General features: G+C 33.5%; 2 protein-coding genes across 8 annotated transcripts in view; one reads left to right on the plus strand and one right to left on the minus strand.

Moving 5' to 3' along the window:
• Window positions 1-784: 784 nt before the first annotated feature.
• On the minus strand, window positions 785-4,985 carry LOC132708721 (zinc finger protein 423 homolog). 2 transcript variants are annotated; one of them, XM_060681252.1, is made up of 8 exons: window positions 4,832-4,985; window positions 4,458-4,705; window positions 3,673-3,821; window positions 3,382-3,592; window positions 3,174-3,326; window positions 2,575-3,084; window positions 2,245-2,521; window positions 785-2,191 (listed from the first exon to the last, which is right to left on the minus strand). In XM_060681252.1, exons 1-8 carry the CDS (start codon window positions 4,914-4,916, stop codon window positions 1,317-1,319), a joined length of 2,508 nt encoding a protein of 835 aa, XP_060537235.1. In that variant the 5' UTR covers window positions 4,917-4,985; the 3' UTR covers window positions 785-1,316. The 2 variants fall into 2 exon arrangements, with proteins under 2 accessions (XP_060537235.1, XP_060537234.1); XM_060681251.1 differs by having other exon boundaries at window positions 3,135-3,326.
• Window positions 4,986-8,300: 3,315 nt separating this feature from the next.
• Window positions 8,301-23,417, plus strand: part of LOC132695834 (latrophilin Cirl) — a 129,573-nt gene continuing 114,456 nt past the window's right edge. For 5 of the 6 annotated variants that reach the window (XR_009617893.1, XM_060660347.1, XM_060660344.1 and 2 more), the window contains exon 1: window positions 10,301-10,670. The gene's annotated coding sequence lies outside the window, so the exon portion shown is untranslated. Of the gene's footprint in view, window positions 8,521-10,300; window positions 10,671-23,417 lie in introns of those variants that run through there. The other variant, XM_060660346.1, reaches the window with a different exon arrangement.

The raw sequence follows: 23,417 nt of genomic DNA on the forward strand, positions 1-23,417 counted from the left end.
TCAGATAGAGTCGATTCGTCGATAATACAAGTATTAATTCGTAAGTAGAATCCCGACCGGATTCAGTTAGTAACGGTGAGCTCAATAAATAAAATTATCAATCACTAAAATAGAAACGAACATAATATTATTTCGGCGGCAGCCTGGAAGTGTTTTTTTTTATTTGGATTACTAAGCGGCCGATAATCAATCAGAAGTCAACCGACAATTAAACAAATACGTTGGTTACTACGCTTGCTGATTTGTGAATTCAAAGAAACGCGATTTTTTCGTTAAAATAAACCCAGACAACTTTATGTTTTAAACAACGATATTTTACGTTATCGGCGTTTTTTTTCTTAACCGAAATTTTAAAATCAAGAAAAATTAATAAAAAAAACTACGATATTTTGTTCGACGGCATACATGCCTTTTTTTGGGATAAACCCCTGTGGTGGTATCGGCACCAGCATTGCGAACATGCATATCCGCAAGGGACGAAGTGGATGAAATTTCTCCAGGGAATGCATTAATTTTCTGCCGCCTTGCGCGTACTATACCCTTGAGAGTTGGGCCTCCAGCTCCAACCGGGTTCAACTAGGTTCCCAGAGGAATAGCTGCTATGTCAGGGCTCATTTTTCTTTTTGTTTTTTTTATATATATATATATATATATATAGATATTTTTCCTCGTCTGCAATTACAAACGTTGTCGTTTTTTCGTTTTTTCTTCGAAATCGAGGACTATTGTTTTGATCGATATGTTAAGGGGTGGAATAATGAATATACGACCGAATGGTGTTTAGTAATGATTTATTTTGGTAACGCAGGCAAAACGAGCAGAAATAACATATCCAAACACAACAAATAAATAAACTAAGCAATGTTCAAAAATCTAACATCAATAACAACGTAAAAAATGTTCAACAACGTTTATACGAAATCATCGTATATGAATTTAGAAAGCTACAACGTTCGAAACATTACGGTATAAAAATTTGACGTTATAAAAAAATAAAAGACATTGTACGACTGGTCAGTGACTAAATACAATTTTCGTTATAACCTTTTAAAAAATAATGCCCAATATTTCGAAATTTGTTCACAGCGTGTCGACGTTTATACGAAATTGAATTGCACGTAAATAAATATAGTGCTCGTAATAAAGTTCGCTAACTTTGTAGCTACGGTAAAGTATTATCTGTTTATTTTTAATATCCCAATATAAAAACTGCGTTTAGGATTTGTTGCAGAATGTATATAGCCATATAGCTCTTTTAAGTTTTCGTATAAAATTCGACACCCTGCATATTGGACAACCTCTAGGGATCTATACATTTAACAGGTTTCTGGAACATCAGACTTAGTTATAGAACAATCGTGACGACAAGTTCGATTGTTATAACACGTAGTTTCGGCAAACTGGAAATTGTGCAGATACCTGTGGTTATCCAGTTCGGCACGGAAGAAGAAACTCGACGAACATTTTGAGCATTGATAAGGTTTTTCCGCTAGATTGTGCTCTAAGAGATGAGCTTGGAGACCAGCAGCTGCAGTAAATACCGACGAACACACGTAACAACTAAACTGATTGATGCCGAAAAAGTTGTGTTCTATCAGATGCACTTGGAGTTTGTTTTTGCTGCTTAAAGTCTTTTTGCAAAGATAACATTGTAGTTCTAAAGATTCGTCGCGTGAACTTTCAACAATTTTTGTTTTTAAGTCATTCGAAACTAAGCAGGCGTTACACGGGAACTGATTGCGGTCATTTTCCATAATTTCGTCCAAATTTGTAGGACACTTTAGGCAACTCCTCGAAACCTCTTCCGTTAAAAATTTTAAGTGGAATTTGGCATGCAATTCAATTTCCATATCGCTCTGCAAAGTTTGGCTGCACACTATGCATATGGACGGTAATATAAAAGCCAGTTTCGTAGTAGATTTTCCACCGTTATTATGTTTGAATTGGTGCTTTAGAAATGTCTCGATATCGTTTAGAGTTGCTTTGCACTGGACGCATATATTGCCGTCAATTATCTTGCAGTGGATCAACTTGTGACTAGCTAATCTGTTAGGGGAGTGATAAACCTCGTCGCATATGTTGCATTTGTGTTTCGATTTTTCTGATATTTGATGGCCCTTGAGATGAATCTGAAGTTCGTTTTTATTTTTGCAATATTCTTTACAATACGCGCACTGCAGGCTTAGCGACCCTTAAAAAAAATATCGATTTTGTCATAACCATAAGGTTTCTATAAAAACTTACCTGCGCTTTCTGACCGATGTTCTCTATTCGACGCGAAATCTTGTTCATGGATTTTCTCGATATTTTCGTCGTAAATTTCCTGAAGGCCGGATTCTGATATCGGTTCGCTGCTCAAAAGCGACAGTTCTCTCGCTTGCTTAAAACAAAATTGATCGAGATGACATTGGGAAAGGTGCATTTCTGCCGACTGTTTGTCGTGAAATATTTTATTTGCTCCAGCGCAGTAGTTGCATTCGAAACGGTCACAGTTCCTGGTGTGTTTGCTATTCAAATGTGCCTAAAATAGATATCGGACGTTGAAAATTAATGTGAAGCCATTTTTCCACTCACCTTCATCGTTAATTTATCGTCAAACATTTCGTTGCAAATCGAGCATTTGTATACGCTAACGACGTGCTCTTCCGCCAAATGCTTCTGCAAATGTTCGTAGTCGTTGAAATATTTTTTGCAAGCGCAGCAACACCCGAAATCGTTCAGTTTGCTTATCGAATGTTTAAACAAATGCTTGGAAAGGTTTAAAGTTCCGATTATTTCCTCGCCGCAGAGGACGCACACTCCGACTATATCGTTTTTCGTAGCAGATACGTGAGTTTCCATATGGAGTAGGAAACTTTTGAAGTTGGGAAGTTGTTGGTAACAGCAGGCACATATGAATGTTTCATTTAGCGAATTAGACTTCACTTCGCAACATTTTCTTTTAAACGCGGCACTTTCAATATGAAGTTCTTTCCTTCTTTTACTTACGAAGTTTGTTTGAGTGTCCTGCGTGAATGTCCCGAACGAGATGTTTTGAAAGGTCATGCTAATGTTGAAGTCCTGATGGAATTCTTGGCCGTAGTTCTAAAATAAAACATATTCTAGACGTAGCATGCGTCGTTGCATTTTCTTACAGAGGATGTAGTTCTGAGTAAATCGGAACTAGTACTGACTTCGTCTTTGACGGTTCTGTGACATATTTGGACGTGGTCGTACATGTGAGTCGCGCTAGGGAATTCTTGGAAGCAATATATACAAAACGCTTTCGAGTCCGGACTCGCGGCCTTTTCCGAAATTTCGTATTTTTCCAACGAAAAGAGGTGATTCTGAAAAATATTTTTTAAAAATACACTTTGCAAATAAAAGTAAAAAAAAATCTACCTGCAAAGAGTCAGCGGAGCCAAATATTTCGTTGCAGTGGAAACATATCAGGGAACTTTCGGGACTCGAGTTGGCTAAACTTTCTTCACTTTTTCCGTCTTTTTCTTTCATATGCGTTTGTTCGCCGAAGCCACCGTAACCCTTATTGCAGATTTGTATTTTATTTTGTTTCTTTATCTCGTGCGTTTTCATGTGTATTTTCAAATGATCGCTAAAACATACACCATTCTATCAGTAACAAATATTTAAATTATATTTACGACTGTCTAGGTGCGTCCATAGTATACTCACCTCCTAGCAAATGCAGATTCGCATTGGACGCATCTATATTTTCTATCGCCCGTATGTAATTTCAAATGCCTATCTCGCGATCTTTTATGTTTAAATAATCTCGGACAATGCGGGCAGGTAAATTGTTGGATATCCGATGTTTGATACGACTGAAAAGAAAATAAAAAGAATTGTACTAGCCCGGAAAATGCTGTTTGGAATATTGATTTAGTGATAGAGGTAAAACAAGAAATATACATCGTGACATGTTTCGCCTAAAATGGCATCATCAGTTCCAATACAAATAAACAACAATCCCATTTTAAACGAAACATGTCCCTCTTTTTTTTTGGAATATATTTTTTTTGTATTACATGTATTTAATGTAATTTATTACCAACTTCTATTAAAATATATATTATTATAAAAATATTAAAATGAATGGTTGGAGAACCGAAATTACGAGAATGGAAATCGAGATGGGAGATAAGTGCCTAAAAACTTTTGTTTTTCAAAATAACCAACCAAACAGAATATCTGGCGATAGGCAGCAGGGAAGGACTTGCGCACATAAATTGGGTTTAAAAATGCAGACGATATAAAAATGTGGAGGAAAAAAGCAATGCGACTGCTTTAAAATCAACAATCTACAAAGTGGGCATGCGACAAAGACAGTATTGTAGAGAGAATACAGATTACACGGAAAAAGCATTAATATATCAGCCGCAGAATAGAAGAAGACCATGAAAGACTAATTAGATTGAAAAGTTGAAGGTGAAACTGTTTACGAAAACGGATGCACTTACTTCGTTGATTTTCAATGTCGCGTCTTGATAATTTGGTTTTAAAACGTCATTGTCATCGAGCGGTTCGATTTTGACGTCGGTCGAATCGAGTTCTTCGTCGTCAGATTCTGAAAAATGTTGCGACTTCGGCGATTCCAAATTAACCGACACCGACGACACGGAATTTATGTCTTGCGTGTTATCCACACTGGCAGATCTACCGGCTACCGATTCCGATCCCGATGACGAACTCACCGAAATGTCAGATTCTGCAATAAAATTTAACAACGTTAAAAACTAATCGCATTACACCACAAAAATCGCGATAAATTCAATAAATTTTTTTTCAACTCAATTTTGAATATTAACGGAAATAGAGTTTCAAAATAATTTACCTTGTAAATGATTTTCTTTATTCGAGTGAATTTTTTCGATGAGCATTTCGAGCCGGGTACTGTGTCCTTTAAATAACATTTTCATTTCAAAAGCCGGATAACGAAAACTACGGAAAATTCATTACGATCCGGGAAGCGGGTTTTAGCGCGTGGAACCCACGACGCTCAAAATGTGACTGCGATCCATGTCATCGGGTCCGCTTGACTCTGTCGACTCTCTGTTGCTCTATTACTCTACCTTTCCTTTTTCCATCCCACTTTGGACCGTTTAACCTTTCCGGCTTACGAATTTTCCGTTTCTATTCAACCACCAATGTCCGTTTATAAATTTTTGTGGTTTACGCGACAAGCTAAAATTATTCAATAATTAACAATATCAGAAATCGTAGAGTAACAACGAAATAAGAGCAAAGGAGTGTTTTTTTTTTGCGTTGTATACTAACGCGAAGTGCGCAAATAAGAACCTGTGGGGGATGTCTTTGTCTATAAAAATATAACAAAAAAATCGCGCCTTTAGAATGGGGTTCCATAAAATCGGAAAGAGGCCAGTTCTTTTTAAGAAACATATTCGTAACGGGACCCCAGATAACGAAATTGTACCAGAACGGCCCTTAAGTTTTTGATTCATACATATAGAACGTGTAAATAAGTACACCGCGTCTTATAAGACTTTATGCATGTAAAAACAATATAATTTATTTTTTTATGACTATTGTATTAGGTATGCGAATTTTTCAATCCTTTTTTGTTAATACAAAGTAAAAAAATTGTTGTCCTAATTCCACGGCTTTCAACGAAAATATTTTTTGTGAATCTGTTTTTCCGCTTTACCGTTGTTCTTTTTACATTTTAGGTTTTTTCTAATATTATTATATTTTGTTGTTTTCGACGTTAATGTATAAGAGTTAAATAGGATGATTGTTAAGACAAAATATAAATAAAATCATTGAATATGATTGTTATATTTGAAAATATTGATTGTTTCAAGAATTTTATTTTATATTGAATGTAAAAAAATTACTTAAATATTCCAAAACAATTAAGACCAATCGTGACTGATAGCCTCTCGCCTATCAAACTTGGTTATCATTTCTCCACGTCCATGAAAGGATGTAAATAAATGTAAGTCTGTGATAATCGTTTATTATTTATTATGTAAGTATTTATGTGTTTAATTTTTTGACATTCAAATGGAAATAAATTGTTTTTGAATTTATCTCTCTACAACTTGAACAGGCCCATGTTATCCACGTTTGTAAAATTGAATGATTTTTAGAGACTACCATTTTCACCACATTTCACCAGGTGACACCTTTTTATAGCTTTTTTTGTGTTCTTTTCTTATTGCTGACTCCTGTGCACTCAAACCGAAAAGCTAATTCTTGCGATTTTTCATATCTTTTTGAGCCTAAATATTGATACCATCAGCTATCATACCGAAATGCAGTTTTCTCAATATATCTTGGTTAGTTTTCAACGTTATACAAATCATTACATGTATATTACATACATTACATACATATATACATATCATTACATTACATCATTACATTATACATTACATATACATACATACATTCTGAAGATGCAAAATGGATTGTACTAATTTGTTAACTTATTTCATTGTATTTTAGTGTAAAGGGGGCCAGGGTTTTTTTTTTGTAGATTCCAATCAAACTTCTGAATATTTAAGCTTGAGTAACTGACTAGCAATAAAGACCTAGGAAAAGATATTGCGGACATTGCGCGGTGGATGGGGACATGGAGGAGCGTGATGGACTATGGCGGGGATGAAAACAGTGTCGCTCGGAAAGACATTTATAAAAAAACAATTGAAAAAATATCAGAAATGACCAATCTAAGAATAGATTAATGAAGCAGGCGGCAATGGTACAATACCACTAGAAAGATTTAGAAATTTAGCAGATAAAAATCGCCAAAAGCAGCCCTGGTTGTGAGGACGATTGAACCCTGTGGTCGTCGCCACTGGATAAAAGGGAGTCAAGGCAGACGCTTTGCGATTCCGCGGGGTGTCGGGAGAATCAGAAGCTGCTCTTTTGGGAATTCCCAAGCAATCTCGGTGTTTCATCCCCAAGCGGCAAGACTCAATTAAACTTTAAGATGATATGCAAGCACCACCTAACAACGACGCCCCCCAATCCTCGTCCATTCCCCATTCCTCTTAGCACCCTCTTTTCGGAGCCAATCTTATTTTAGTCGAAGACTATTTGGAATATCATATATTAATGAACCAATACGTGTCCTTAAGTGCGCTCAGGTGTTGGGGAATTAATTCTCAACCGAATAATTTTGGTTGTAATTGACAATTTTATTTCAAAAATAGTTTTTTCAAAATTGCCATAGACAAGTACTTATATATCATATATATTAATTACTAAGGTAGTATGTTGTTATAAAGGTCGTGACAAATGTTCGGCTCAAAATTCTCACTCGCTTTTTTATGATAAATAAGAACTATATAATACCCTAAGTTACAACATGGGAGGGCATTTACTAACATTATTTGATGGGTCGGTAGGACCCTTGACTTTGTTTTTAAACCATAGATTAAATTTTGATTTTTAATTTGTTTTGTCAATATTTGAAATTTTATCAGAACCTGAACAGCTGTTTTCTTCATTGCATCTCTATATAAAAGACTTTTACATTTATTTTCTAGTTTTATTTATGGATTTGTATACGTATTATTTAATTAAGTAATTAGGTTTCTGATCATTTCCATTTATAGAGGCTTCTCCAAAACTTATTCTACATATATTTGATAAGGTTCATGTTTGGAGTCCTTGTATGTCACTGTAATGCTTTTAAGTATGTATTATCAATCAATCAATATATTTATCATCAATAGCATCAATTAGAATACAATAAAATAAACGTACGTGGTTAACATAATAAAAAAATGTAAGAAGAAGCAAAATTTTTCTCTTCTAACCAACAAATAAAAAAGAAAAATGGACCCCCTTTTGAAAAATATGAGTTTAGCCGAAATCAATTTTATCATTAGTAGAATATATTTATAAAATATATATTTCATGGTTGTCGTAAGTTATATACAACGTACAGTAACCCATTTTTTGGGTTAAACATATTACAAATTTAAAATAGATAGGCACTTGGTTAGGTGTAGGTAAATGTTAATACAGTTACTTAGAAGTTTCAAATAAAACACTTGATGTTTATTTTTTCCCTTATCACTTCGCTAGAAAAAAGGAAATCAATGGCAATTTCTTTAATAAACGTCTACCGAAAATAAAATTGTTATTATTATCGTTTAGTTCCGCTTTCGTTACTTGTCGGAATGGATTTGTCGTAAAACGTATTGAAGTGCCCATATATTGATCAGCAAAAAGCAATGAATAAAACATTAATAATCGCATTAAATATTTTATTTGTTTTGGTCCATTTATTTTATCGGAAACCCTAGTCGATTTGCGAAGTTTGGAGCTCTGCTCCGCTGTTGCAGCATTAGGATTGAAATATCCAAAACTGTTCGAAAATATCGTGACGTGTTAAGTGTAAAACGTTGTACTTTCTCGTGTGGACTCCACCAAATTAAATACAATTTGTCAAATTCAAGTGACTTTGAATGTAGAAAACCGCAGGCCGCAGGGCGAATTAAATCCCTATTTATAATGGACACTGTTTACTTGCATAATATAACGGGTAAAGTAAGTGATTGTTTAGGTATAAATTTTGCCCAATCGATTCTGGTCGGACTTGATCGGTTCGGCTCTAGCGGAATTGTCGTTATGAAAAGTTTAATTAATTATTAACAATTAATCCCATTTCAGTTATTTAGATTTTAAACAGTAAATAACGAGTTGTACGTTGGTTGCCAAATTTATTAGTAAAAAAAGTCTAAGTGGCCCATTTTTGTTAGATGCAATTTTCATGATAGGTATGCACTCTTTTTAATTTAATGTTTTGCGATATTAGTTTAATTATGTAGTGAAATATCGATAATATTGAATTTAAATTTTAAGTTAAAGCAAATAAAGACTAATATTTTACTACTACTGTCCGATAAATTTCACCAGAAAAGCAATTTGAGTTTTTTAGACTCACAGGGAAAACCCTCGAACATCGCATATACTGAAATGAATTTTCGCGTATCCAATGTTTCCTGCATTAATTCCAATGAATTCTGGAAGTTCAATTTCCATACAGCTTTTATTCGGTTTCTGTTTTCATCTATTGGGGTGGAAAAGCCAGTACGTCAGACTTTCGTTCCATTCTTACGATTTATTGCGGTCAGTATTTCGAATACATGTACATACGTAAATAAAATTTCCACCAAAGATTTCTCCTTATTTTTATCGCTCGTTTACTTGGCAAGTGAATTGAAGACAACAAAACAGAGTCTTCTTCATCCTGTACATTGCTGTTTCTTTAGGGACCAATCGTCCTGTTCTATTATTGTCTAATTCAATGCATTACCCAGGCTTCGTAGTTGGTCCCTGGGGGCCAGTTTTCTCAACGTTTCGGTCACTCGGGCGCCATCCGAATGCCTTCAGCAATCGAACGTTTCCCCACAATCCCGTTAAATCCAAAAATCGAATAGGTTTGCTTACGTTCTTTAAATAAATTAAGCCAACGTAATGGGGAATTATTGTTACGGGCTCTGTGGTAAGATTTGAAAGCAGTTTCGTGGCATTATTAAGTAAATAAAATTGTAGAAATTAATTTTGAAGTTAGTGGAAAAATATTGGTTAGATTGTATGTATTTGGGATTGAGGGTTTCTTTTTTTTTTATTAGAGGTGCTCCAAAAACTTTTTACTATCTCGCCTTAAAATGGCAGTTTTTTTTCCAAAACTCTTGAGCTTTTACTGTCCGTCGAATGCGTGAAATTATATTTATTTCACTTGTAATCGATGGGGCAATTTATTGGCATTTACATATGCTAATGATTGATTTTAGTCGCCCATGTTTCCATCTTTTGGCGAAAATTAGTATTTCCTGTCAAAAAATCGATGGCGACCGTGGTTTTCTGCTTTCGTTTAGGTAGTCCGTCAGCAATGTAGGCAGCTTCAATGCTAGATGGCGCCACTTACTCGGGTATAATACGCAACCCGAAACCATTTTGAATAATTCCGCCTCTTAAAATACTGCAGAATATTTTTTAATAGCATTTCTGTTTAATCTTGTCGATTGAGTTTTTTTATATTTTCATAAAATGTAGACGAAATTTTATATTATATGCGATTGTTTCTAGAAATGATTCCCTCTGTTAAGTATTGCTGAATTATCGTTTGGGATTTCTTGAAATATTGCGATATAATAACGTTGTGCTCAAAATTAAATAACAATGGGCTATACATTATTCATTGGCTTTAAAATTCCCGCTTTTCTGGCCCTTTGTGGCTGTCGTTGTGCGTTTTTAAGTCAGCTTCTGTGAATTAACGTTGGAAGAACGTTGTCGCCACTATCGTTTACCGTCAGTGTGTATTGAGTGGTCGCGGTTAGTTGTTCTGTGCTAGTCGTCAGATCCTCAAAACAAGTTATAAATAAACTGAAAACATCAATTTGCAAAACTTCGGAACTTTTTTTGAAACTTCGGTCGCCTCTCGTTTAATCAGTTTAACGCAAATTTACGTTTGTTATCGATGGAAGGGGGTAGTTTAATAACTTTTTAGAGTGTACTTACTACCACATTTCGTCACATCATTTACTAAAAATGTTTGATGGTCCGAACTCCATGGAACTTTTTTAAAAGTGCGGTTACTTGCGTGCTGTGGCTTCTTAATGGTTTTTGGTGTTGCGACCGAATAGTTGAAGCACTTTTTTCTTACTTATGGGGTAACGCACTTTAAGAAGAAGGTAAGTACCTGATAAAACGAGATATTAGCCGAAGCAAACGCAAAGTACCACGCCGGCATAAGAATCACACAGATGGAATTTTAATAGGATGCAATAAGTGGGTATAATGCATATGTACACATCGGTGATTGCGGTGGTACGTCGGGTACAAACTTGCTTCGTTCAAGATTCCTCAACGCAGAAATCGCTGCCTAATTGCTTCGGCATATCCTTCTAATAAAGGCGTAGATTAAGAAAAAATGCCGCAAGGATTTATCCCTGTCATGTTTCACGAAATACCTGAATGTGTCGCTATATTCATAATCCTTTTGGAATTTTCCTTCTCCCTCGTGTATTGTGCGGATCTCGTGGCTAAAGTAATCCCGGCATTTTTGCTAGGTTCTTCTTATCCCATATTCTTTATGGTTCAATGATTTTGAAACACCATTGACGCCGCGGAACCGTATTTAAACCCAATCGAACGGAAATCGTAATCTTGTATAACATCGTCAAAGAAAATCTATTATATAGAGTTTAATTTGAAAAGGTTGTTATATTATTGTTCTCAAACCGCAAAAAGGCGCGGATATCGTTAACCGACAGTCATTCATAGTGCCAGAGGTTTTCTTTCAATCATCTTTTTAATAGCCTAATAAAATCTGAGTAAGGTTAAAAACCCGTTAAATAACTATTCGATAAAGACCGTGGTTTATCAGCTTCTATTAAAGGAGCTCAAACAGTTTTATATAAATATTAGAAATAAACGACATTCTTCAAAGCAATTGCTTTTTGAAATCGTTAACGGTAAGGCAAACGGAATGCTTTTGTTCAATTTAAGAAATAAACTAACATGCTTTTAATATTTTACATTTCTGCTTTTAATGCGGCCGGTTGTAAAAATCTATTTTTCTCCATATTTCGGGCGTAAAATATCTAACCAACTGTTAATAGAAACCATTCATTAGCGCAAACCGGTGTAATTCCGTTGAGATAAATTGGGCACTTTTTTCCCGAGCACCTCTAATTTTCCAAACTTCGTAATTTAAAAAAGAAACATTAAAAACCTCATCTAAATTCCTTCGTTCTCTCTCATAACTCAAACAAAAGTCAGGCAGATGAATTTCACGTTTTAAAAATTAAAACCACGGAAACAGTGTGAAGTAAAATTAAGTTACATACATCAGATAAGTTCTATCTCGGTATGAAACGAACTGACAGGAACAAGTGTTTTAATTGCAGGAAATTTCTTTGAATTACATTTCTCATCATAATATGGGTTATAGTTATATACACGCTATTATCCGTGTTTAATTGGAAAAATCTGCTCCGGAAATTTTGATTCATTGAGTATGATATTGACCAGTAAATTTATTACGCAGCAAATTGTTCCGATCGTATATATCAGGGAAATTTAATACGAACCAACCCCAATAGCATAAAATTAGCTTATCATAGTCTGACGTTAAGATAATTAATATGCCGATGCGTATTCCTCCGTTCGAAAACAATTCCATGTAAACATTTCAATCTATATATGCACTGTTATATTGTGTCCAAAACAGACGTCTAAATTCGTGCTTGCCTGTCCGACGGACCATGGGAGAATCACGTCGGGTATGGGTAGAACTGATTTTACCACCAGAAATGGTTCTAGACGCGCCATTTTTCATTAATTGCCTCGGAAGCGCAATTAGTTCCGTCAAAGAAAGTGATTTCTCAAAAAAAAGCATTGTCTTAAACAAATAGTTTTCTTTATATTGAAATCGAGATTCTATAGCGTAAAACGAGGCGTAAAAGGAAATAAGAATACGGGTTTTCCCAGTAGAAGTAGGGAACTTTACTTCCTAAATTAATTTGCTAAGAAATTAGTTATTAATTAAATTTTAGGGACGACGGAAAATTAAGGAAGTTATTAATTCAATTTGTTATTTAAGCAATTTCTTTCGAAATTTTGGTAATTTGATGGGTGTACAAACTCACAATGTGCAAGAAAAATTCTATTTTTTAATTTTATTTTATTATTTTAATATATTATGCATGTTCTATTTAGTTAGATCTAAACAAATTAACAACTGTTTGATTTGGTGGGGAGGTATGCTTGGAAAGGTTAGTTGCAATAATACTTTTAAACTTCGAAATAAATTAATTAATAATAAATAATTAATTCTCAAAATCATTGTACCTACCTAGCTAATATAGCTTAATTGTGAAAATGATAATCGTTTTGATATTTTACTTTAATGTTAGTTTTTCATTTCCACTTAACATTTTTTTTCATTTTTATAATGGGTTGGCTTAGTTGGATATAGACAGTTTCCCGGATGCTGATCAACCCGAATCAGTACACCAAATTTATTAAGCACTGGCCGTATTAATATGAAACAGATTGTTTTATTTATATATAAAGTCATATAGCGTAAAGAGAAATCAGAATACGAATTTTCCCAGTAGCCGCCAGTCGCCCAAATTTTACTTCCTAAATTAATTTTCGAATAAATCAATTAATAATTAAATTCTACAGTGGAAGAAAAATTAAGGAAGTTCTATTCTATTATTTATTTAAATAATTTCTTTATAAAATTTGTTAATTTAATTGATGCATAACATTAAAAATCAGATTTTTATCACTCACTTGAAAATGATAATTTTTTTCAATCTGGGTTAGTCGATATGCAAGGGAAGTTTTATTTTTTTTTAATGTTTTTTAACGATTCTATATTAATATTAATTGTTCATTTCTACTTAATTTTTTTTCTCAATCGGGTTAGGACAGCAGATTTCACACACCCATTTCATTTCACAGATTTCACCAGATTGAGAATTCACGGGTTCTATAAATATTTCACAGATTTGTAAATGGTTTTCCAGATATCACGGATTTTGAAACATAATTTTTAGGTTTTTTATTCCGTCATAATTAAAATAATATTAAGTAAAGATTATATATAAAAAATACATTTAAAACTTTTTTTTAAGTGGCAAAGAGTATTCAGTCAGTGACATAAGTTTTCAAAACAGACATAAATTTAATATTTTTAAATTGTTTTTCAAAATTTAGTTTTTTAATTTTTTCGTTTTTTTAATGAACTTTAATTAAATAATTTTCTTTATAGACAACAGCCTTTTCTACACATTTAGCTCAGAAGTTTTCGTAATTCTTAATTTGCAATTATAGCCAAATAGGAAAAAAGGCAGAAAAAATATATGTTTGACCTGGCCTTATGCCTTGTCTTCTAACCTTAAAAATGCTACGTGACTTTGTTGAACTCAACAAACGAACGGAGGATGACATCCTGGAATAATTTCCCATCCGTGAATCATCAGTTGTGTGAATACTCCAAAAAATCCAAATGAAATATGTATATCACCCATAAAGTTTATTTGCTTTAATTGGCTAAACGTGCAATCAAAAGTCACTCCTTTCGACGCAGCCATAAATAACATAAAAATAGTTATTTAGTCACATATTTTAAGATTGAACTAAAAGAAAGTGCTCAAGATTTGACGGAGTTCACAGATTTCACACATGCTGGTCACTACAAATCGGCACACCAAATTTATTTAGATTTTTAATACTTATCTATATATTTCGCTATGGGGAAATATGCAGCTAAATTTTGGTTAGTTTTGGTTTAGTTTTGCAAACAAAAATGGTGATTTTTTTGACACAACAATCGACTTGGAAAATGCTTGTTTGCTATATTTCTAAAATTTGTTTTGGACCAATAAAAATAATATCGGAAGTGAAGTAAAAAAAGGTTATTATTGGTTGTTGGTTTAATGAAGCGATAAATGTTGATTAAACAGTTTATCCGTTAAAACACATTGCGTGGATTATTTTCGTTATTCTGCGTTGTTTACTTATTTTGCATATGTCGTTGTTGTCTATATAATTAATTATTATTGCGGGATTCGGTGTTTCAATTTCCCCATCGATGCGCTTCGTTCTATAGAAAACGCGTCTGTTTCAATGACGTACCGATGATTAATTTATCTTCTAATGTATTAAATAAAGCTAATGACATTATGACGAAAGATCTAATGATAAAAGCTTACCGAACGCGTGTTGTAAATTCCGAGAAAATGGCAAATTTTAATTCCGTCTACATTTTGATGCATATTGTAAGGGAAATTTGGGAGAATTTAAACAGCAAAGTTTGCTTAGGATAGGAAACGTTCCCCATAGGTTTATTTACTTAAAATGGGACAGGGTGGTGTTTGGATAAGGTTCGGTGTGGCGGTGTCTTGTCGGAACCAAATTATCTCTCTCAAGTTTAATGTCGGGGCAGACAAATTGAATAGACTTGATCCGATATCGAGTTATTTCGTATTTTTTTACCCCATCACGCTAAAATGTGTCTTTAACATTGAAAACTACCAACCCCGCCTTAATCGATTTTTGTTCTTCACAATTTAATTAATGGCTATTTATATGGCTATATATATTTTATATGTGGCTATAAAATATATAAATAAAATTAAACAAAGATGGCCGGCAAATTGGTGGACTCCTTTGTCTTTGGAATTTTCAGCTTCAGCATCGGCCGAAGTACCGAGGATGGTCATAATTATTAGCGGCTGCCATTAGTCCTCTAATCATTAAAATTATAAAGAATTCATGCAAAAAGGTTTTATGGGGTTTTAGCACGCCTATAAAGTCCGTTCACCGCCCAAGTACTTCGTCATTAACACCAAGAAATTTACACTATTTTTAACCGAATTTATTACCCCATTTTAGAACGAATTTGCTTTTTATAACCTTTTTAATACGATAGCGGGTTCGCTGAATATTTAAAAAAAAGAGCGCCAACGATTTAAAAACGGTTTGGTCTTTATGCATTTTATTTTATTTGTAATTAACAATTAATTTGCGCAATTAATTAATTTTAAATTTGAAATGAGATGCTTGTTTCCTTAATTCGTTTGCCACAAGTATTTTAGCGCTTATTTATCTCGTAGGATTTAATTTTCTAAAATACGTTTTTAAATTCGAATTGAGTTGCTTGTTTAATTGTTTTTATAGATATATTTTTGCTTTAGCTTATTTTTTCTACTATTAGTGAAGCTTTTGTTATTAATTAAAATTATCAAATAAAATAGAATAAAATTTGGCGAGTTCATTACCAATTACAAGTTAAACCCACCCTCCACAAGCTTGACTTCCAATTTAGCTCGAACGTTACGTATAATTCAATCCCGATCGCAAAGAGGCCTTTGTTCCAAACTAAGCCCCTGTCATATCGATATTCGAGCATTCTTTATTAAAACACGTTTTTATATCGTCTCTTAGCAGTCGACCACTGATTGGGTTAAAAATTCACTTAAGGTACATTACACCAAGCCGATATTTTGCCATCATGACAAAAACTGTCTGGAAGACAAGCCCATTAAAGTAAAAACTTGAGAGGAGAGATACGGCACTAAATCTTGAATAAACTTTCAAAAAATTTTAATCTGTTTATGATAGCGAGCTGTAGTCCGAACAAGCTAACAGCATTAAGCTATCTCGAAGTCCATTAGTCAAAAATGGTTACCTACTTGTGTTTTTTTCTTCTCCCGTGTTATCCGGTTTTGTATCTGTCTCTCTTGGGTCCATTAAACTTTACACGCCGTTGTAAATAATTGTAAAGGTCTCTTTTAAATAATATGTTACTATTGTTCACTCATACGTAAGTGTTTCGTCTCGTATGCACATATACTTCTTCAGTGCCGGTGGTTAATGTGGTTAAATTGGAGCAACTTTATTTTATTATTTATTGTGTTTTGCTTTTTTTTTACGTTTTTACCATGTTTGGGCGTTTACCGCATGCGGCAGTGCTCTATTTCATGTGCTTTCCAAAGTCCAAGAGATTTATCTCAACTATTAACCTATATAATGTCTCAGTAATGCCTTTAAAGACCTTATCAATTTTTAAAGGCTCGCATTTTGTACGCTTTTAAAGATTTAGTGTTCGTGGACGATCCGTTCCTACATTATGGCCCAATGATAATCGTAAAAAATCGGCGCAGCGTAGCCATAAGCTTGACTGGATAGTAGAAACAAAATTATTAATATCGTCATAGATGTGTGGTTTTTAGAAGTGCTTTGCTGGCTATGAAATAATTAAAAATAATGCAAAAAACACACTTTCCCATAGTTTCAGAGGCTTGACTGAAAACGTCTAAGTTGGCATTATATGCCATAAAACAGGTTCTTTGTGGAATCTCAAACAGATACTTAAAATATGAACCATGTATGAATACTGATTTGTTTTCAACGTTCTTATAAATAGGGGTAAAAAAAATATTAATTTTAATTTTATATGTTCTAATATTTTTACACATAGTTTTGCCCTCTTCATGACCAAATTCTTCCAATTAAAGAGTTATATATATTTTCTTAATAGACTATTTAATTAATAGTCTGCTCGACAACAAGAATGTTGTCTAACGTGAGCGAAAATTTGGAAAAAAAACAGCCAATTTGCAAACCAAGATTTTATGGGAATAGTGTATACAGTCATAGTAACCACTTTATGTGGGATTGAACTGAGATGGCTTTTACTTGATGAAAATCCATTTATCAAAATAAATAAGAACTAAAAGTTCAGATTTTCATGAAATTGTATATTTGGCATGACAATTGTTTCGAAAACACCGTGTGTTTATCAAATGTAAAAAAAGATAAAGACACGGTCTTGTCGAAACAATTGTCATATCAAAAAATATAATTTCGTGAAAATCTGAACTTTTAGTTCGTATTTATTTTGACTTTATGTAGGTTCTGAAAACCTCACTGAATGTGGTACTATTTCCAGAAATCTATTAATCTACGACATTGACTGATAAATATTTATAATACTGTTTTGGTTAGCTTTTTTTAGAATCTGGAAAAGTTAGAGAAGTTTTGAGAGACTTTTTGTGGGCTTTAAAAACATCACTGAATCTGATACCGTTTTCAGAAGTCTATTAATCTATGACTCAGACTGATCAATATTTTTAATACTGTTTTGGTTATCCTTGTTTAGAATCTGGATAAGTTAGAGAACTTGTAAATGGAGATATAATGGAATCCTGTATTATTCATAGTAACTACTTTTTGTGGGCTCTAGAAACATCACCGAATGGGGTACCATTTTCGGGAGTCTATTAACATACGAGACGGACTACTGAAAGTTTATAATACCGTTTTCGTTATCTTTGTTTTGAATCTGGAAAAGTTAGAGAACTTGAAAATGGAGTTTTAGTATGAATCTTGTACATATTCATAATAACCACCTTGCGTGGGCTCTTAAAACATTACTGAATCCGGTACCATTTTCTATGACATAGACTGATAAATATTTATAATACTGTTTTGCTTAGCTTTGTTTTGAATCTGGAAAAGTTGTGGAATTTGACAATGAAGATTTAGTGGGAATCTTGTAGGCACTCATAGTAACCACTTTTTGTGGGCTCTAAAAACATCACTGAATCTGGTACCATCTACGACACAGACTGATAAATATTTATAATATTGTTTTGGTTGTTTCTAAAATAATTGAATCTGATACTATTTCCAGAAGTCTATTAAGCTACGACATAGACTAATAACTATTTATTTTTAGAATCTGGAAAAGCAGGATAACTTGCAAAATGGCGATTTATTGTTTTGTATACATTAATAGTAACCACTTTTATGTGGGCTCTGAAAACACCACTGAATCTCAGACCATTTCCAGAAATTTATTAGTCTAAGGCACAGACTGATAAATATTTATAATAGTGTTTTGGTATCATGTGTATATAATGTTCCACCCTTTTTTTCCTTCGAAATGTTGATCTAAATGTTTTTCTCGGAACGCAAATGAAAGGGATTCGTTTTTTCCATACAGATGCATATCAAGCGCACTCGTAAAATGTGTGGTTTGGGATTAACTATTTTTCACATTTGTACCCCATTTGGTTCCACGAAGCAACGCTAAGTAGGTATTAAATAAACAGAGAATCAACTTAAATGTTTGTATAGTGTAGCGTTTATAGTTCAAACGAATTTCGTCACCCTCGAAAGATTTTGATTTATTTTATTTACAGACTCCAGCCTGTAGTCTCATACTAACACACAACTTCGGGACGCGCGCTGAATATAAAACGTCTATACAGGAACAAGAACTATTATGTATTCAACCCAAAATCGAATTGACTGTATAGACGTTTTATATGTATACGTAGAGGTACATGATTTTATGAAATTCTGATGAAAAAAATTGTTTAAGTCGGTGATTGTGATTTGAAGATTGAAAATGTTCAAGTCTGAACACGTTTCTTGCGCGACGAAGTCGTAAAATGCACCCTTCTTAGGCGAAAGGTTGTAATTTTTTCCTGGAAGTAAAAATTTAGTTCTATTCATTTTTTAAATAAACTACACCGAGAGAAGAATATAATATGCCTTAGCGGTTGGAAATTTCGATACGTTTGTTCGGAGCATTTGAAGATGGTGTTTTTGGTAATAATTCAGAACAGAACAGCGAGAAACGGACTACTGGGATACCTTGTCAAGAAATGTACAATAACTTTCACATTAATTATGTTTTGGTATGTGAGCCTTTTGGGATAGATAGTCTGGAAATTAGAAGAACCTACTGCGATATCTTGACGTTATATAAAATTTTGAACGGTGTATATAACTGTCCGGCTCTCCTCCAGTCCATTGATTTTCACATCTATCAAAGACGCCACAGCTCCCCTATGTTTTGTATTCCATTTCATCACGCCAACTATGGCTATTTTTGTCCTTTAACTCGGACCTTGAGGTTATTTAACAGTTGCTGTCTTGATCCCTTTGCTGGCGGTCTTCGCCTATTTAAGACAAAATTAAACCAGGTGGTTGATTGTAGTTGTAACTAGTGTGATACTGTTTGTTTACTGTTTCTTACTGTTTGGTGTTTTTATAAGTTTTATATGGTTATTTAGAAAGGTTGTTATCTAAGTTGTTGTTTTGTCATGTTGCTATTTATCTTATATTTATATTGTTATTTTTTCTTTGTAAATTGGCTCAGCCGTTGAAATAAATAAAAAAGTAAATAATTTGCCAAAGTCTTCAATGTTAGATGTCGCGATAACTATTAACATTCTTTTTAATTTATTGTGTATAAACTAATATAATCTGTTTATTACTATTTGACTGATCCCTATAGTCAATAAATCCAGAACACGTCATTTAGCTCTTGAGGCCACAAGGCAGAGGAAATCTTTCATTGCTTGAAGACAGAGAAATTTCCGATTAGTTTTTTTTTTTAATTTAATACACTACAAATCTCCCAATTCATTGCACCAGGTGCAAACTAAAAAGTAGAATTTCATATTTTCTGTATCTATATTACTTCGGTTTCAGAATCGGGATTTTTTTGTAATCAATTTTTTTCGGCATTAATCAATTTTAGGTTTGGTTAGTTTTTTTTTAATGTTTAACACACTCACAATTTTTTAAGATATTTTTGATCAGAACTTTTAAGTAGTTACTTAAATCAGTAGTTTAGTTGTACGTGTTCTTTGATTATTTCAAAATATCCAGAAAATCCGTTTAATTAACATTCATACAAACTCAGTTCGGTAAATTATATTCCGAATTTCGTGAGGCAAACTAATAACGATTAATTGCTCGTTTGTACATGTGCATTCGATAGTTTACTGCGAGCTATATTATATGAATCTTCAGTAACTTTGAGCGCAATAGTTTTCAATTAGAAAGCGCCTGTACTGCCTATTTAAAGCCGACCAATTCGAAATTTAGTATTCATGCTGAATTTCATTCGGAAAATTTTCTTTGTCCACGTGGCTTTGACCGTTAATTAAAATCATATTTCGAGGAAGTACGTCTTCATCGCAAAACCACCATGTTGAAATCGAATCTCTGGACGTAGCTGGGTGTGATATACATGTATATATATTGTTTTGTCTGTGACGTGAATCGTCTAACATAAAATACCGGTGTTACATTCAAAAAGAATGAAATATTCGGCCATCTATCGTAAAGTTTCCCAAGTAAGTTATTTTTATTTCTCACTTTTGCGTAAATCTTCGGTTTTATGTACGTGTGCAAGCGGGACAAGTAGAGAAACCGAGAAAAACTCTTTAAATTCTTTCAACATGGGGCGCGTGTGTTTTGAGTTTCGAGCTTTAGCGAGGGAACCGCAAGAAATTTGCCTAATTTTATGTGATGTTTTGCAATTTAAAAGGGAACACGGCCAATCTTTAATCATTTTGGAGAATGTAAGATGTCGGGGGTATATATTTTATTACATCGCGTTTTACGGCTCGGAAAAATTTACTTTTATTATTATTTTTTTCGTACAACGGGTGATTCACACTTAGGCAAATAATTTTATATTTCCATCACTACTGACCTCCGTACATTTGAAATGTTTACGATCACGTTTTCTTACTAGAATATTAAAAAAAAAATGTAAACAGTTTTAAACAAATTAATTTAACTGAAAACAAATTCGCAAAGTTACGCAAATAACACTGTACAAATAATAACATTTGTTTATTTTGTTAATTTTTTAATTAATTCAAAATTATACATTTTCCAAAGTTTGCAAGGACTGAATATATCTAAGAAAATTAAACGGAAATAAATATAATTTTTATTTAATGTTTTTTAATTCGCTTGTCACTTTCCGGTAAAATCGATTTTAAAAAAGAACATTCAAAAAAATAGTTGATAAAATGACGAAACTATAGAAAAATAGCAATTTAATTGTCATTTTAACATTTTGATATATTGTTTTTATCTCAAAAATTAGACATAAATGAAAACATTATTTCACTCATTTTCGGGGATGTCTTTCAATTAATGCGAAGTATTTTAAAGGGTCGGTTTTTAGCAAAAAAGTTGGAGGGAAAAAATTGTTTAGCGTTTAATATGAATTTTGTGCAAAATTTTTGTTCTTTAACTTAATCGATGAAAAGGGTTTTGGAACAAAAATTTTTATCAAAGATCTGCGCTTTATTTTTGCCAAACTAGCCAATTTGAAAACTTCGGTATAACAAGGAAATTAAGTTTCTTGAATGGATAGTTAGTCAGTCCGTTACCGGTGATTACTCATAATCAAACCACGCGCGGATTCGAAGATATGGGCAAAATATCTCTGAAGATGGGCGCCCGATTTGATAAAGAAACGTCGGTAACTAAATCTAAATAATGCGGAGGAGAAAATGCGTATTAAGCATATCAGATAGCGCATTGGACAAAAAGGCGCAAAGAATATACGTACGAAGAGAAAGAAATCAGTTTATATACGGCCTTGCATTCGGTAGACACCGAACTGACCCGGTCGGTTCGACTTAAATAGGGAGTTGAATGGCCGAAAGTGACCGAACAATTCGAACATAATAATTTATGAATAACATTCTTTCTTATTAAGTAATTGTTCATATCACCTGTCTATTATCCGTTTAATTCTGCTTTATGCACCAACTCGATTGCGTTACCATTCGAATAGGTCATTTTTGCTTAGATTCGTATAGACATTTAAGCTTTCGGTGTATGCCTATACCGACTCTCGAGCATTTCTAAGAACCTCTTCCTTGTCTTCGGTTCTCTCTTGCTTTGACGCTGCGTTGCCATTTAGTTACGGAATCACTCCCCGTTTCTCCCGTCTTACATTCGATGGTATTCCTATGCATTTCGAATCTGTGGTGACCGTCTAGTCTTGTCCATCTATAGGCAAAACAAAATTACTAGCGGTACCTTTAAGAAAAGTCCATTCCCACCTATTAGTTTATTCAGTACTAACTGGCTGGCCCATAGTTTTGGTTAGCATCAATAAAAAGAGCAAAGGCATAAAGTAATTTTTATGGTTTACAAAAAATATATCATTAGCTTATTATTGGGTAGCTATGAACTAGACATTACAAAAGAGTTTTCTTAATACCAATCCAGATTTTTTTTACTTGTTTTATTGTTTCGCTGCTAGTTTGAAATTGTCGCGCACGTCTCGGTAAAATTTTAAAATTTTCCAGTTGTTTCCGATAACTTAAGTCTTCGCAAGTACCTGGAACTTGATGCGAAGCGGCAACGTTGCCCGGCAGGCCTAAACAGTTCGGAATTGCAATCTTAGGGTGGTCTACAGTCCTCTATCTGGGATTATGGTTCAGAGAGAGACTGGAGCGTGGGGATTGCTGTACCGAAAAAGAATACCAGTTCTAATATACTTTTTATTGGCATTTAATTTTATTTTTATTCGTGCGTTTTGCATTGTCGGCGTGTTTTATGGCCGTATCACGTGTATTCGATTTTTTTGTTGTTTGCACGGGACCGCAATCAGCAATCGGAAGAGAGGTGCCTCTAGATTCTGAACGATTAAAGTTTAGCTTTTAAAAATAAGTCTGTTTTACGATGTTTTAAATATGTCCCATCTGTTCTGAGAACGTTTTTGTGCCAAAGCCAACAACAATCATCGTTAGATATAGAAAATCGGAAAATGTTTTTTGTCAACTGGCCTCAAATAAAGTGACGTGAATGAAAAATGCATATCGAGATGATAAAATTAGACCTCGCATACTCGCTCTATTTTTGTATATTTGAAAAATAAGTTTTACAATTTTGTTATCTATTAAGAGACTAAGCGACTTCATAGTAAGATGTTTAGTAAATGTTAAATAGAAAATAAAATTATTCTAAAAATTTTATCGAATTTGGTCGCTATCGTAGTATATAAATGATTAATTGATTATTTCTTTAAAAATATTAACGTTCATTCTTTTGTTTATTTTTTAATTTTTCGTTTTAATGAAACAAACAAA

The sequence above is a fragment of the Cylas formicarius genome, unplaced genomic scaffold (genome assembly GCF_029955315.1).
Source record: "Cylas formicarius isolate icCylForm1 unplaced genomic scaffold, icCylForm1.1 PGA_scaffold_12__32_contigs__length_19106922, whole genome shotgun sequence".
Taxonomy (NCBI): domain Eukaryota; kingdom Metazoa; phylum Arthropoda; class Insecta; order Coleoptera; family Brentidae; genus Cylas; species Cylas formicarius.